Source organism: Polyodon spathula, chromosome 3 (assembly GCF_017654505.1).
Source record: "Polyodon spathula isolate WHYD16114869_AA chromosome 3, ASM1765450v1, whole genome shotgun sequence".
NCBI lineage: Eukaryota > Metazoa > Chordata > Actinopteri > Acipenseriformes > Polyodontidae > Polyodon > Polyodon spathula.
The window spans coordinates 47,545,654-47,563,790 of record NC_054536.1 but is presented as its reverse complement, the minus strand read 5'-3'; the positions used below and the strand labels follow the sequence as shown (position 1 = coordinate 47,563,790).

General features: G+C 38.1%; 1 protein-coding gene across 4 annotated transcripts in view; it reads left to right on the top strand.

The window, feature by feature from the left end:
• Window positions 1-18,137, top strand: part of ptpn2b (protein tyrosine phosphatase non-receptor type 2b) — a 129,094-nt gene that overhangs the window by 101,297 nt on the left and 9,660 nt on the right. For 2 of the 4 annotated variants that reach the window (XM_041245332.1, XM_041245335.1), the window contains 2 exons: window positions 5,194-5,393; window positions 11,487-12,017. In XM_041245332.1, the coding sequence (XP_041101266.1) occupies window positions 5,194-5,393; window positions 11,487-11,682 (396 nt within the window). In that variant the 3' untranslated portion in view covers window positions 11,683-12,017. Of the gene's footprint in view, window positions 1-5,193; window positions 5,394-11,486; window positions 12,020-18,137 lie in introns of those variants that run through there. The other 2 variants (XM_041245334.1, XM_041245333.1) reach the window with 2 other exon arrangements.

Here is an 18,137-nt window from a genome sequence, read left to right as displayed (position 1 = left end):
TTCCTCCTACACAGCTGTTTCTGTTTCAGTTAATGAATGTGTTTCAACCTACATATTGAATTGATCATCATTAGCACGTGTTTGGTATAATTGCTTAATCATACACCTGTATATGCCTACAAAATCCCCTAGGTACACAGCAAGTGTACCTAGAAGAATTGATGCTGTTTTGAAGGCAAAGGGTGATCACACCAAATATGGATTTGATGTAGATTTTTCTTCTATTCACTCACTTTGCATTTAGTTAATTGATAAATATAATCTTTTAACATGTCTATTTTTGAAAGCATTCTTACTTTACAGCATTTTTTCACACCTGCCTAAAACTTTTGCACAGTAATAATATATATATATATATATATATATATATATATATATATATATATATATATATATATATATATATATATATATATATATTACACACAGCTCTGGAAAAAATTAAGAGACCACTGCAAAATTATCAGTTTTTCTGGTTTTACTATTTATAGGTATATGTTTGGGTAAAATTAACATTTTTCTTTTATTCTATAAACTACTGAAAACATTTCTTCCAAATTAAAATATTGTCATTTAGAGCATTTATTTGCAGAAAATGACCAACCAATCAAGTACAAGGTTGTCCTGGAAGAAAACTTGCTTCCTTCTGCTCTGACAATGTTCCCCAACTCTGAGGATTGGTTTTTCCAGCAGGACAATGCTCCATGCCACACAGCCAGGTCAATCAAGGTGTGGATGGAGGACCACCTGATCAAGACCCTGTCATGGCCAGCCCAATCTCCAGACCTGAACCCCACTGAAAACCTCTGGAATGTGATCAAGAGGAAGATGGATGGTCACAAGCCATCAAACAAAGCCGAGCTGTTTGAATTTTTGCGCCAGGAGTGGCATAAAGTCACCCAACATTAATGTGAAAGACTGGTGCAGAGCATGCCAAGATGCATGAAAGCTGTGCTTGTTGAAAAATGAAACTTAACTTATTTTCTTGCATTATTAAGGTCTGATAACACTGCAACTTTTTTGTTATTTTGACCAGTTGTCATTTTCTGCAAATAAATGCTCTAAATGACAATATTTTAATTTGGAATTTGGGAGAAATGTTGTCAGTAGTTTATAGAATAAAACAAAAATGTTCATTTTACCCAAACATATACCTATAAATAGTAAAACCAGAAAAACTGATAATTTTGCAGTGGTCTCAATTTTTTCCAGAGCTGTGTGTAATATATATATATAATTATTGTGCAAAAGTTTTAGGCAGGTGTGAAATATTTTTAAATTAAGTAAAACATTGCTTTAACTTACATGACTTGTTTGCTTTCTCTACATTATGTCATTAGTTCTGTCCCTCACATTGTTTTCAGTAGCTACTTTTGCTAGAGCATACCCTCTAGAGATGAAAATAGGTCTACATTTGTGGCATAAGAAAGATTACAAACGAGAGGAGGCCATTCGGCCCATCTTGCTTGTTTGGTTGTTAGTAGCTTATTGATCCCAGAATCTCATCAGCAGCTTCTTGAAGGATCACAAGGTGTCAGCTTCAACAACATTACTGGGGAGTTGATTCCAGACCCTCACAATTCTCTGTGTAAAAAAGTGCCTCCTATTTTCTGTTTGAATGCCCCTTTATCTAATCTCCATTTGTGACCCCTGGTTGTTTTTTCTTTTTTCAGGTTGTAAAAGTCCCTTGGGTCAACACTGTCAATACATTTTACAATTTTGAATGCTTGAATCAGATTGGCCTTTTTTATAGCTTCCCCACATTTGTCTAGGTAACATAAACTCCTAGGTCATTTTCATAGATTCCTTCTTTAATTTCAGTATCTCCCATATGGTATTTATAATGCACATTTCTTACCTCGTCTGATTTTTATTTTATTTTTTTTAATTGCTATTAAACCATTTTGGCAATTTTGTTTTACATTTTAGATTTGTCTACTTTTGGGATGTAATTGTTTTGCATCTCTAATTACTACTTTTTTTTTTAAAAAGCCATCTTTTTTCTGTGGATGTTTTCTCTATTTTACTCTAATCTGATTCTGTTAGTCTCTGTTTCATTCCTTCATAGTTTGCCTTCCTAAAATTGTAAACCTTAGCTTTAGTCATTGCTTTTGAGGTTTTACACTTAAGCCCTCCTAGGAGCTCCCGTCTACGGTCGGTGGTGGAATAGCCTGGACATGAACCGGCAACATCCAGCTATAGGGCGCATCCTGCACTCCACGCGGGAGCGCCTTTAATGGGTGAGCCACAATGTCTGGCGCCAGCAAGAGTTTCAGCCTCACAAAAACACCATAAAAATATTTTTCTTCTAAAATCTCTTCAGTTTTTAGTCTCCAGCACAGAACCCTCTGTGTAAAAATGTTAAGAATTCTTACCTTACATATTCTTTCGAGCAGTAATGGAACAAGCCATGAACGTGGTTCTGAGTGCTACTGCTCCTGCTTAGAAATTAACCAAACCAATTCTATAAAAATATAATGGACTGTTTCTACCAATATCTGTGCTCTCTACTAGCTATCTGTCTAGCAGACAGTACCTTGGGGATGTGACGCTAGCACCTGCATGCCTCTACTGGCCTTGCAGGGCCATGCAGGAAAAAAGGCTTCAGGTGAAACTCAAAATTACACACAATCTGGGGATTCGGTACCAAAGTTAGAATTTTTTTTTTCATTTCATTTAATTTTTGTTTTACCAGATAAGAAGATTGAGAACAAATTCTCATTTACAACGGTGATCTGATCAAGAGGCAAACATCACAGCAACACAAAGCAAACAAATACAACATAGAAAAAAATAAATAAATTGATTTAATTTGATTTGAAATTCATTCCAGTCATGAGCAGCCATAAACTGAAATGAATTACACCCGAAAAAAGGTGAACACTGTGGGAAGAAGCAATCTAATAAATTAATCTGATCTTCAGTTGTAAATTGAAGCAGGGAACTGTAATAGGTTGCACAGATATATTGGGGTTTTCCCGATCAGGGTTCTATAAACTAACCAGTTGCCTAGTGTGCAATGAATGCCATTTAACCATAATATAAAGATCGCAGTGATGAGTAAGATAAGAAGCACCAGTTATAAATCTTATAGCAGAATGGTATAGAGCAGCAGTTTTTAAAGTTGGGGTGCGCGTACCTCTGGGGGTATGCGAGAAAAATCCTGTAATGGTGGACAACAGATTTTTATTTATTTATTTATTTACCACAGCGTAGTACTTTGCAACTTAGCAATTGAATTAACCATGTTGAATCTCCTTTCAAATAAAACCACAGCCATACTGGTGTGCGTTTCTTTTCTGTTGGGCGAGATTAACTATAAACACCCAACCGGCTGCGTAGAACACACTTGGCTAACTTACATATTTAAATAGCATGATGGTGGCCTGCAGTTTGTAGGCTAAAAAGAAGAAAAAAAAATCATTTTATGATGATGCTTCTTTTAAAAATGTGTAGTATTTACTAGGCACGTTTTGCTTTCTGGAGTTTAAATGTTCAGTATCTGTAGTTTAGTTTAATCAGTTCAGTGTGTTTTATCTAAGTTTATTTTTAAATAATAGTATTATTGAGTTTAGCAGGCAGCTGTGCCGCCCTGTTTAGATAATGAAATCACTGCGCTGGAGCTGGTGTGTACACCACTGTGTTATCTTTACTTTGTATTTTTTGGCTAATTTGTTGAGTAACTCCTTTGTCGAGTATTTCATTAGCCTACGCATGTACGCCACTAATTATTGGGCTAATAAAAGGAAAAGCACTGTATTATTATTACAAAAATGTAATCACAGATTTAAAAAAAAAAAAAAACTCCTGCATTGTGAAGTGTCTGAAATTGGATTCCCTACTCCGGACCTATTGAGTGTGTTCATATCATATAGCGAGTGCCCATCAACAAGCTGTCTGGCAGCTGATTAACATGAACTGCACTAAACACTAAGCATTTTGCCAAAAGTAATTTTTGACTGCATGATATAAATGTCACCTTTCTACTTTAATCAAATTTAGTTTTTGGAAATATTCACTTCAAAATAATGTGCTCATTCTGGCTGGATTCGATACTGCACAAGAAACACATAGCATTTTAAATGTCCAGCTCAAGTGTTAAACCATAACATTCAAATGCCCAGTCAGTTTTCTCTCTACATTTTTGCATTTGTTGGAAGAAATGCATGACTTTTGTTGAATTGCTTTCTGATTTTGATTTAAATTAGAACCCTAGTTTTGTTTTCAAAAGCAGAACTTGTTTTTGGACTCTTTTGGCCACTTATTGGTCTGGATTTTGAAATAATTTTACATAGCATTTTTAGTTTTAATTGTATTTTATTTAAATTAGTTTAACAGCAGTTTTCCATGAACAGTAATTGGCTGAACTGTAGCCCCTCCTCCTTCCCTGTGCCTTCTGAGCCAGCAAATCGAGTCCTGCTTATTATTTTTTTTTTTTTTTAATGACTCATAATTTTGAAACTGTGCAAGAGAATTAATATCAGAACCAATACTTCAAACTTATTCAAGAGAACTGAGTGATTTACAGTTTACAGCCTTGTATAAATCAATAAATATAGCTGCACAGCTATAATTAAGACCCGTTATGATATCACCTAAAACTTTTAAAACCGTTGTAAAACAACCATGCCCAGATTGACTGAATATCAGATAGAACATTGCTATCTAAAAAAAAGACTTCATCGCTTATTCACAAGTCTTTCCGTGACCTATCAAACACATGTCCAGCTTCAATGAAATGATCATTGAAAGCATCAACCATACATTTATTTTATCTATTACAACTGTGTTTTTATAAGTAATTGATACAGATAATTGAGAAGAGAATTATTTATTCTCCAACATATTAACTGATGTCCAAAATGTATTACAATTATTAATAAGATTAGAGAATGGACTGTCATAATGTTAAGGTATTATAAATTAGGTACTGGCTGAATCAGTGTATTTGGAGGGTATGCGATAGTGTTTGCACTTTGAGACTTGCTTTGAGGTGGTTTGTTTGGATTGTAAATCAAACCTATCCCCTGTTATCAAAACTGCTTGGGTGAAAATGATAATGACACATTTTTGGCGGCAGCACAAGCATAAAAAGTTTTGGATTTAGGAAGTGTATTATTTATATTACATTACATTACTTTTGTCTAAATAAAATGTTTTATATTACATAACTTATTCATTGTAATTTTACAGAAGCAGTGGAAAGAGCTTTCAAAAGAAGACCAAGAACCCATCTCCTATTCTGCCCCCTCTCAACCTCCCAAAAACACAACTGAGAAGTTCAACGGGAACAGCATGCCTCATTTAGAGGAAGACGATCCTGAAGTTAAAAGACTAACTACAACACACATATCCAGGAAAGTGCAGGATAATATTGATGGGAACACAGAAAGGTAAAAGCTCCAGCTGGTATTTCTAAATGTGTCATGTGTACCAGAATAGTATTGTAGTAACACATATCTAAAGAACCATTTATTTAATTGTGAATTACAGGACTTTTAAAGGACATACTTTTCCACAATTTAAAAAGTAAGTAGCAGGTTATGAAAAATATAGCGTTATATGTCCCCACATGTTGCTACAACTGTTTAAATAATGTACAGTGGGTTGCGAAAGTATTGACCCCCCTTGGAATTTTTCCTATTTTGTTGCCTTACAACCTGGAATTAAAATGGATTTGTATTTGGATTTCATGTAATGGACATACACAAAATAGTCCAAATTGGTGAAGTGAAATGAAAAAAATAACTTGTTTCAAAAAATTCTAAAAAATAAATAACGGAAAAGTGGTGCGTGCATATGTATTCACCCCCTTTGCTCTTAAGCCTCTAAATAAGATCTGGTGCAACCAATTACCTTCAGAAGTCACATAATTAGTTAAATAAAGTCCACCTGTGTGCAATCTAAGTGTCACATGATCTGTCACATGATCTCAGTATATATACACCTATTCTGAAAGGCCCCAGAGTCTGCAACACCACTAAGCAAGGGGCACCACCAAGCAAGCGGCACCATGAAGACCAAGGAGCTCTCCAAACAGGTCAGGGACAAAGTTGTGGAGAAGTACAGATCAGGGTTGGGTTATAAAAAAAAATCCAATACTTTGAACATCCCATGGAGCACCATTAAAGCCATTATTAAAAAATGGAAAGAATATGGCACCACAACAAACCTGGCAAGAGAGGCTGCCCACCAAAACTCACGGACCAGGCAAGGAGGGCATCAGAGAGGCAACAAGGAGACCAAAGATAACCCTGAAGGAGCTGCAAAGCTCCACAGCGGAGATTGGAGTATCTGTCCATAGGACCACTTTAAGCCGTACACTCCACAGAGCTGGGCTTTACGGAAGAGTGGCCAGAAAAAAGCCATTGCTTAAAGAAAAAAATAAGCAAACACGTTTGGTGTTCGCCAAAAGGCATGTGGGAGACTCCCCAAACATATGGAAGAAGGTACTCTGGTCAGATGAGACTAAAATTGAGCTTTTTGGCCATCAAGGAAAACGCTATGTCTGGCGCAAACCCAACACCTCTCATCACCCCGAGAACACCATCCCCACAGTGAAGCATGGTGGTGGCAGCATCATGCTGTGGGGATGTTTTTCATCGGCAGGGACTGGGAAACTGGTCAGAATTGAATGAATGATGGATGGCGCTGAATACAGGGAAATTCTTGAGGGAAAACCTGTTTCAGTCTTCCAGAGATTTGAGACTGGGACGGAGGTTCACCTTCCAGCAGGACAATGACCCTAAGAATACTGCTAAAGCAACACTCGAGTGGTTTAAGGGAAAACATTTAAATGTCTTGGAATGGCCTAGTCAAAGCCCAGACCTCAATCCAATTGCGAATCTGTGGTATGACTTAAAGATTGCTGTACACCAGCGGAACCCATCCAACTTGAAGGAGCTGGAGCAGTTTTGCCCTGAAGAATGGGCAAAAATCCCAGTGGCTAGATGTGCCAAGCTTATAGATACATACCCCAAGAGACTTGCAGCTGTAATTGCTGCAAAAGGTGGCTCTACAAAGTATTGACTTTGGGGGGGTGAATACTTATGCACGCTCAAGTTTTCTGTTTTTTTTGTCTTATTTCTTGTTTGTTTCACAATAAAAAATATTTTGCATCTTCAAAGTGGTAGGCATGTTGTGTAAATCAAATGATACAAACCCCCAAAAAATCCATTTTAATTCCAGGTTGTAAGGCAACAAAACAGGAAAAATGCCAAGGGGGGTCAATACTTTCGCAAGCCACTGTACCTGTAATTTTTCTTTTCAGTGTTAACATCTTGACAACTTTTTCCACTTAGAACTTTTTTTTTTTTTTAAATTTGGAATCCCCAGTTATTTCTCCCCCAGTTTTTCTCCCAATTTGGAATGCCCAATTATTCAACCGCTACAACCCCTGCACTAACTCAGGAGAGACGAGAACGAACACTTGAGTTCTCCAAAACGTGTGCTGTCAGTCATCCTGCTTTTTTTAACACTGCAAGTCCACCGTGAAGCCACTACAGAACTACAGTGTCGGAGAAGCACGCAGTTCTGAGTTGCACACAGGCAACCCTGCAGGCACCTGGCCAGCCACAGGGGTCTCTGGTGTGCTGTGAGCCAAGGATTCTCCAGCCGACCTAAACCCTCCCTGTCCGCTGCCCACTGGGAACTCCTGGCTGCGGTCGGCAGTGACGTGGATTCGAACTGCGACCTCCAAGCTATTTGGGAGCCCCCCTACACTTATAACTTTAGATCTGTTTGAAAGCTCTTTTCAAAATGTCTGCTGTAGTGCACTGATAGTGTAAGGATTATTGCCCACCTTGTCAAACAGGTAACACAGCAATAACGGTCCATAACGGTTGTGTTTAAGTATGTGACTGACGGGTTTCCGAAAGAATGGTGGTTCTGTGAAAATGTGGTACATTTTACTAAAATAAAAATAGTAAAAATGCTTTTAAAAAGACTCAATTCCCATTTGGATTATTTGTTTTATTTTTTCTGGATTTTTTAGTATTACTATGTCGGACAGCCGCTATAATGTCATTACTTTTATAAAAAATGTTCACGGATTAATCTACCAATTTTTAATCATCAGATTTTATTTATAAAGCACCTTTGATGGCAAGCCACCCCAAGGCGCTTTTAACAATAAAAAGGCATTCGGATGTACAAAAAAACCCAATAAAAACAGCAAGAGAAAAGAACATGAAAATGAATACTTTAAATCATATATCATAATAATAAGTAACAGTTGCTACCAAATACCAAGCAGTAGTGCACTGCCTTTAAAATTGTAACTTAGTTTCTCAATGCGTATACGCAACGAATGTGTGAAAGGCAGAACTTTCCTGATTAGCATGGGTGTCTGTAACATGTTTTCAAGTCTGGCCTGTGTTAGAGACCAGCACCTTTTTAGAATGTGTGAATAGACCTATTAAACATGTCAAAAAGAATGAAAGCATTTTAGTGCCGAAGATGGGGGGGGGATTCTCCGTGAATAACCGTGCGATCTTCATCTTTACAATTATATTTCATAGAGCAAGCGATTCTGGAGAGTTCTGTCTATACTTGAAATAATTAATTAAATTAAATATTTGTCCGTCCGTCCCCCCTACGTCATGCTTCTTTTAAATGGGTTATACGCGTGACTTCATTGGAACAGATTCAGGATTTGTTCAGTTCAGTCGTAAAAATATATTCGTGTGGCTTGTACAGCTCATGTATTATACATATTATACATTCTGGCTGGGAAGCCTAATAATAATAATCCTAACAATTACAACTTAGTTGCTTGGACCCCTAATGATAATAATAATTTCTACATGGCCAGACAAAGGGTAGAGAAGGAGATGTCCCCAAATATTTAAAAGTCATCTGTCTTTTCTGAGCCTGTCTGATACACAATGTATGCAGTAATTTCGCCTCTACAGACAATCACTGACATCTGCCAACTGCTTCAGGCTAACCTGGAAGGAGACATGCGGAAAGCGCAGTTTGCTTGTAGCACTGAAGTACACGCGCCAGCACAGAATAGGCACTTCTCCGTAAATTGTAAGGGGATCCATTCTGTCAACGTGCAACATGTGTGATCTGTGATGCAAACAACTACATCACATTGTATTCAAACTATCGTTGTTCCGCTCATGACTTGTTTATCCTCGCTAATTCGTAGATGACAGCTGCGTTTCAGCGGTATGACAGTCTGAGAGGCTGGTTGATAGGGGACAACAGGTATCCACTGAAGTGGTGGCTACTGAGACCGCTGCCGAAGGTGTAATCGTACTTTTTAAATGTGCTCGTACTATAATTGACAGAACATTTGGAATCCTCAAAATGTGTTTCCCATGTTTGGATGTCTGTGACGGAACACTACCGTACACTCCTCAGAAGGTTATCAATATCATCCGGGCTTGTGTTTTATAGAACATAGCTCTCCATGATAGATGTTGAACTTACAGAGGAATGATTATAGAGTTTGAGGGAAGCAGATGCTGAACTTGAAGCCCCAGTGTTGGAGTCTGCAGATGTAGCAAGTGCCAAGCAGGTCACACAAAGCCTTTTAACAGGGGTTCACAGGTACGCATGCAAACCAATAAATAAAATGCAGGCTTTGTTATTGTTATCGCAAGTGCGCACCATCAGTATATTTTAACAGGAAAGCATTTATAATAAAGACTGTGACAGTGCTCACGGTTCAAAGGTGAGCTATACACGCCTAATTTAAGGAAAACTTCTAATTCCAAATCCCCCCCTGTTGCTCACTCGCTTAGCAAGTGAAAGAGAAAAAAATATAAATTGTACCTTAATTTTGCTTTTAGATTACTTTTTTTTATTTCGGACTGCTAAAAAAAAAAAATAGCTTTGCTTAAGGTGCTTGTGCCATCCTTTTTTTTGGGGGGGGGGGGTTCAAAATACCCTCCATTCGCTATGCACAGGTCCTCGTAAAGAGAATGTTGAATCCTTGTTTGTTGTAACCTTACTCCCCCCACTGTGCTTTGATTGACTGGGCACATGAATTCGCTAATTGATGTGCATTAGCCCACCCATGAGATATGACTTCTAAATCACGTTTTCGTGTGCTATCGCAGTGCTTCCCGAGTGCAATCATTTTTGCTCTACAGATTACATTATAGAAAGACCTTCGATTCAAAACTGCTGACACCAGTGAGTCTCACTTCGGTTGCTAAGACTGATTTTTTCCTTGTCCCAGCCATGCCTGGCACCGCTTTGCTAGAAGCAGATAAAGGCGAGGTTACAAAATGAATTTATTTTTCTTCAGTGGGTCCACTGTATACTAAAATTATTAAATCCAGTTTGCACTATATTCTCTTATATTGAAACTTAACAGTTCCTCCTGTTTTTTATCACAGTAAAACCTTTACACTTATACTAGATTAAAATACGTGTTTAGCTTAGAAACTACCTCCGAATCAAGCCTACCTATGTTTCTAAAAAAAAAAAATTGCTAGGAATATACTCTCAGGCAAATTAGATGCTTGTTTTCTTTCTTTACAGTTTTTCTTGTTACAATAAAACTCAAATAGGTGCAACACTTCTTTTTAGTTTTAAATGTAATTCTGTCCAAGTTGCTTTTTCTTTTTGTAATACAAAAAAAAAATGAGTTAATAGTTTTGAAAACTATTAACTCATTTTCAGTTAATTAAATGAAGTTCATGGAAGCCAAGGTTATACGCATGATAGTTTTAAAGATAGGGGAAGCCCTGTGGTTAAGTCTGAAGGATGCTTTTGCCCGATAAGGGAGGTTTGGAACTTTCTGCAGGTTGAACTGACCTTTTGATACAAGGTGCTCTCTTTTCAGACCTTACACAGATTCACTAATAATATTTTGCTACTTTTTATACTAGAATAAACAGAAATATGGAATCCTGCAATATTCTCATAGACTAATGCAGTGTGCATTATAACATTTCTTTTTCTGAACAGTGTGCTTTAACAGTTTATGTAATATTTCTGCTGGTTTTATATTCTTTAAAACACAGTACAGTATTACAACATTTTAACCCACATGCAGTTTCACAAATTTTCAGTTTGTATCCCAAAGCTCAGCCTGCTTCCAGTAGGTCTTGGGTCAGTTTCTGCACTCAGTCAAAGCCACTACAGGTGTAACTGACAGTCTTTAAAAGCCTAATATCTGCAAAAAAGTTAAATCTTGTTAGCTGGGCTCCCATCTCTGCATTCTCATTCCCATTATCACTGGGAAGACTTAAAATAAATTACGCTGTTTCTATCAAAGAGACATGCATCTCTGCTGCATACACCTTTCACTCAAAAAAGGTGCTTGCACCTTGTACAAGGGAAGTTGGGTTTTAGGTTCACTCGTGACAATATGAATATAGGTTTCCGAGTAATGGGTTCTCTGCACACTCCAAGTAAATACCTTTGCAGTATTACCTTTAAAAGTTCATATCATGAACCTCGCAACAGGAAGGCAAGATCAGTTTTCTTTTTTGAGAATGAAAGCTAATTTGTTTATTTTTTTTCAGTGTTCGCAAACGACGACACAGAGAAGACAGGATCTCAAGCACTGCACAGAAGGTTCTGCAAATGAAACAGAAGTTAAGTGAAGCAGAGAGAAAAAGAAAAAGGTGGTTATATTGGAAACCTATACTCATTAAAGTTGGGGCAGCTACTGTACTTGCTATTGGAATATATGTTTCTTGGAGAGTATATGTCCAATGAAAGTTGGTATTTTAATTATACAGTAAGGTGTGTTTCTTTGCACCTGATGTGACACACTTTTGTTTATTGTCAATGCAGTTGCATTGGGTCACATTTCTTAAGGTCAAAAAAGAAATGCACTAGATCAGATTTTGGGGGAAATGAATAATGCTATCACAATGTAATATCTCAGGGTATTTTGGCTGCAGGTACGATTGGTGCCAAATAAAAGTATTATAGACTTTGAAGTGATTTCTACTAAATGTTTAGGTCCATGCGTGTGCTTTTGATCTTTTTGTACTTGTTTCCTAATTTGTATTATTTTAACATTACCTTGATCTGCACATTTGCAGGATATCAAAAAACAAAATTATTATGGTTAATAAAAAAATTGAATTAGTTTTAAAGCAATACTTTTTTTATTTTTAAAAGTACATGCTGATACATATCTGGTTTTATTAATTTTAAACCCTTGTTATAAACTGGATAATGTTTTAAGGCATTCTGAAAAGATAACTCCTACACGTAGACATGTTGCATTTTTCTACTCTGATGCATTATGAGCATCAACAATTTACTCAAAGCCTCCACTAGTGTTTTCTACTATTATAACAACCTTGACTTGCATAAATAAGGAAAAAACATTGAGTGAAATAGCTTGCATTACTTGATTTTCATGGTATGGTATCCGAGGCATAATCAACAATACAGAGAAACATCATCTGTAATTGACAAACCCAGGACTGGGAGACCCGAAAAGCTGACTTTTGCACATCACAGTGTGTGTATATATATATATATATATATATACAGTGCTGTGAAAAAGTATTTACCCCCGTCTGATTTTCTGTTTTTTTGCATATTTTTGACACTGAATGTTATCAGATCTTCAACCAAAATCTAGTATTAGATAAAATGGACCCTGAGTGAACAAATAACACAAAATTGTGATACTTACTTCATTTATATATTAAAGAAAGGTATGCAACACCCAGTGCCCCCGTGTGAAAAAGTGATCTCCCCTAGACTCAAAAACTGGTTACGCCACCTTTAGCAGCAATAACTGCAACCAAACGCTTCCTGTAGTTATTGATCAGTGTCTTACAGCGCCGTGGAGGAATGTTGGCCCACTCCTTCATGCAGAACTGCTTCAACTCAGTGACATTTGTGGGTTACTAGCATAAACTGCTCGGTTCAGGGCCTGTCACAACATCTCAATGGGGTTTAGGTCTGGACTTTGACTAGGCCATTCCAAAACTTTAAATTTCTTTTTCTTCAACCATTCTGGTGTAGACTTGCTTGTGTGTTTTGGATCATTGTTTTGTTGCATGACCCAGCTGCGCTTCAGCTTCAGCCTACGGACGGATGGCCTGACATTCTTCTATAGAATTCTCTGATAAAGAGCAGAATTCATGGTTCCTTCAATGATGGCAAGTCGTCCAGGTCCTGATGCAGCAAAGCATCCCCAAATCATGACACTACCACCTCCATTTTACGCCTTGCTCTTGGAGAGATTTTGGCAGGACGGCCACGCCTGGGAAGATTCACCACTGTCCCAAACTTTCTCCATTTGGACAATATGGCTCTGACTGGTTTGGTGGAACCCCAGAGCCCTAGAAATGGCTTTTTAACCCTTTCCAGACTGATAAGCATCAACAACTTTTTTCCCTGGAAGTCTTCAGGAATTTCTTTTGATCATGGCATGATGTGCTTTAGCACCTGTGTGCTGACAACTTCACTCTGATGGTAAGGACCAAATTTAGTCAGATTTATGTTGGGCATGGCTGGCCCAAATCAGGCCTGATTGTTAACCAAAGTATTCAAACAGCTGACACTAACTATCCCTTTAATTGGGTTGAGTTAACTGGGGGGGGGGGGGGGGGGGGGGCAATAACTTTTTCATACCTAAAGATTGCATGTTTATGGTTTCATGGCTTATGGTTTTAACAAAATGTGAAAATAAAGCTACTATCTACAGTGGGTGTAGTTTTTTATATGCGTTGTATTCCCAAAATACAAAATGAGGTGCAGTATTGAGGTACAGCATTCCATGGTAGTGGTTATTACTAGTGCCTCAGAAATTCAGTATCTGAATCAGCTGTGTAATTAGCAATGTATTAACTATGTTCCCAGATTATTTGCAAAAATATGCATAACATTTTAAATGGTGCACTTACAGTAAACATGTTGCTTAAAACATGCATCCCCTGTGTGTATTTCATACAGGAAGCTTTTTAAAATTATTAATTGAATCAGTCAGTGTTTGGAAATTCTGGCCTGTGATTGGTTAAAACCTCATCATAGGAGCAAAAATAGATTTAACTATTACCCTCATATCCTTACACCACTGGGCAATAGTCTCAGTCTGTCATGTGATTGGTTAACATCACTGTCAGTCCCGCCCCTTTTCAAAGGACTGCCCTCCACCTCCACTGTAAACAACAAGATAAAAATAGCTGAATGAAAAAACTGCTGAACGGTGATTTTGTGACAGAAAATGAAATACAAAACATACAACAAAAGAAAGAAAAAACTTGCGGAATGAACTTTAGTTATTTACTTGTGCTGTATCAGCTATATTTAAACTAAATACTGTAAACCATAAATATTTGCGACCAAAATATTTGGCGAATCACACTCATAAAACATATTTTTCTCCAGAAATGTTGGTGATCTGTTGCACTGGTAGTGGTATATTATATATATATATATATATATATATATATATATATATATATATATATATATATATATATATATATATATATGATATAATATATAATAAAAGGTTCGCAAATATTTATGGCTTTACAGTATATAAAGTCATATTTACAATCCAAACTTGCCTCATTATTTTTACTGACTCATATGTTAAATATGCACTTCAAACAGTGGAAAATGAAATGCCTCTCTGGAAGACTATTGTTATCACCAGGGGGCTATAATGCCCAAATCCGCTAAAAAGATTAGCTTAAAGGATGTATTTACTCAGAGTAAAGAATAATACTGTATGTTTGCAAGGAAGCAAAGTAAAGGAAAATTGTTTTTAATATTTATAAAGCTTGATATTGTAGTTTAGGAAAGCACGTTTTTCCACTCTGCATGAATGACATTGTTAAACTTTAGTAAAAAAAGATCACTTTGCAACTGTAGTGTAACACCATTCCATTAGCAAATATGTTATGTACCATACAGAGTTTGTTTTTTGAACTGTTCAATCAAGACATTGTTATTTACAGTTGATAGTGCTAGTGTGTGTATTGAATGTACATCAGACTGCAACAGTAGAAGGAATAAAAATTAGATACAACATTCAAAATCTTCAAACTACCATCAATCAAATTCAAGGTCACTTAAACCATTAAAAAGCATTTCAATGTGCAAAAATGTGCGCTTTATTTAACCAGAAGTCCACCATGGAGTTACTGTGGACACTGAACTAACTTTGAGTTTCAATAGTTAAAATAAGTGATTTTTATTAAAATAACATCATAATTCATTGTTTTGTTTGGATTTTTGTTTACATGTGCTGCAGTTTTTTGTTTAAATAGCAAATTGCTGACTTGGTTGTACAATAAGTGCCCCTAAAAACACCAGCTATTTTGTTCCCTATAAAGTATGAAATGTAACCATTACCTCATGGGTATTTATCTCCTAAATACCCTGTAACCTGAATAGATATAACAAAGATGGCTTGTCAGAGCCTGTGACGCAGTCGTGCCCATCCCCAAGGGTATAAGTGGACTGCACACACAGACATCGTCATCATTTTTTCTTTCGTCCAACCAGAGCTTATTCGCTTGTGTAATTACACTATTTAATGCAGTTTATTGTTGCATGCATATAGTAGTATTTACTACTTACACGTTTTTGTTAGTCCCGCAGTGGCCTTGTGCCCTGCACGAAGCTGGTAGCACTTCTCTGGGATCGAACAACCGACTTGTGCTCTCTCAGACTGCTAGCTTCATTTCAGGTTAGGAAAATTATACATAAATAACTGTACATGAGATTGTTACTGTGTGTGAGAATTTGATTTCTCTGTTTATTTTTCTTTTTTTTTTTCCACAAAAATACAAACACAGCTGCTGAACTCAGCAGTCCTGCGTTTTGACCGAGATGCGCGCTTCGGGCTAAGTTGCTTGCAGCTTCTCCCACAGTGTCTCGATGCCACATAGTTCTGCTTGTGGAATTATTGTGAGGACTGTTAGGGCTCTAACAGTAGGCCTTCCTCAGTTTTCGGACTGTTGGGTTAGCTGTTAGATCACTACCGTGGTAACTGTAGGTTCGAGACTTGTTCCCGTTCCTGCAACTACACTGTACAACAAACAAGGTTAGCGTTTTCCAATTCTCTAGCAGTTGCTGGGCTCAGCTCTGCTTCAGGTCTGACTGTTTGCAGTCCTTTCCACAGTGTTAGTTGCCGCTCTGGTTTTTACTTGCAGTACCATTGTGAATGGTACTGCAAGCTATGTTGGCTTGCCAGAAGCGATATAGGTGGGCATCCGTATATATTGTTTCTTCGGTAACTGTAGGTCACAGATCTACCCCGTTCCCAACCTGGTATGCGTATCGAGAGAGGGTACCGCACTGCTACAAGAGTACCGTACCGTTTGTACCGTGCCGTGTGCACCAAACTGTACCAGTGCTCAGGCACCATACGGGTACCAAACCGATCTGTTCATCTTGGTTCAAATTACTGTCTGCTCAGTTTAACCTTGTTTCCTTACCATTCAGAAGGCACCTACTCAATTTAAACAGTGGTACCATCCCTGGTCCAGTTCCAGCGGACTTGGTTTGAGTCTTGACCTGCCTTGTTTTAATCTTTTTTACTGAGCCAGCAGTTTCTACGGTACTGTACACTGCACCTGCCATGTTACACAGCAGCGTTGCTGCTTCAGCAGATGCATCCAGCCTCGGCTGGGGCATTGTCTAGAATGGCAGTCTGGTACCAAGTAGGCCTTGCTGACAGTCCTGTTTTTGTCTTTAGCAGCAGAGGCAGCAACTGTACATTCTTACTGTATATTGCATGCTATTTGCATAATGCCTGGGTTTATTATCACTGTGCCAGCAGCAACAGGGACCGGCACAGCCAGCTGCACATGCGGCCAAACAGTCGCCCGGTGCAGAGGTGAGAACTTCAGGTCAAGCCACTGGGTGAGCAGCGGCACTAGGAATTCAAGAATGGCCCTTGCAGGTGAGTGAGATGCAGAGTTTCTCCTTAGTGAGAACCTGCTTCACTTTTACAGAGGCCAGGACAAGGGTTACGCCTAGTACCAATCCTCCCTTTTTTATCGAACGCTATCTTGGCATTTGATGTCAACCAGTCTGGATTTGGAGGCTTCTTCCACCTCCTTTTCAGTCTGACAGGGAGCTGCAGCTCCATATGCTCTGCCCAGTACAGGCCCTAGCGTGCTATGTTGACAGGACAAAAAGTCGGAGGCAGGCCAGACAATGTGTTGTCTGCTCTGGGACAAAGTCCCATGGTCAAGCCCTGTCTAGGCAGAGGCTGTCCAAATGGATAGCAGACACATGAACTGCATGTGAGATGGCCAATTTGAACCCTCCAGAAAGCTCACCGCCAATTCATTCAGGGGCATAGCAAGTTTCTGGGTTTTATTCCAGGGTGCATCTGTCAATGACATTTCCAATACAGTGGTGTGGGCTATTACCCATACTAAGTTCTACAGACTTAGATTGTGGATCCACAAATCCTTGGCTTTGGAACTAGAGTGTGAAGGGTGGTTTCAGGGTCAACCCTTGCAACATAAACATAGAGAACATAAGAACATAAGAAAGTTTACAAACGAGAGGAGGCCATTCGGCCCATCTTGCTCGTTTGGTTGTTAGTAGCTTATTGATCCCAGAATCTCATCAAGCAGCTTCTTGAAGGATCCCAGGGTGTCAGCTTCAACAACATTACTGGGGAGTTGATTCCAGACCCTCACAATTCTCTGTGTAAAAAATGTTCTGTTCTGAATGCTCCTTTGTCTAATCTCCATTTGTGACCCCTGGTCCTTGTTTCTTTTTTCAGGCTGAAAAAGTCCCTTGGGTCGACACTGTCAATACCTTTTAGAATTTTGAATGCTTGAATTAGGTCGCCACGTAGTCTTCTTTGTTCAAGACTGAACAGATTCAATTATTTTAGCCTGTCTGCATATGACATGCCTTTTAAACCCGGAATAATTCTGGTCGCTCTTCTTTGCACTCTTTCTAGAGCAGCAATATCTTTTTTATAGCGAGGTGACCAGAACTGAGCACAATATTCAAGATGAGGTCTTACTAGTGCATTGTACAGTTTTAACATTACTTCCCTTGATTTAAATTCGACACTTTTCACAATGTATCCGAGCATCTTGTTAGCCTTTTGTATAGCTTCCCCACATTGTCTAGATGAAGACATTTCTGAGTCAACAAAAACTCCTAGGTCTTTTTCATAGATTCCTTCTCCAATTTCAGTATCTCCCATATGATATTTATAA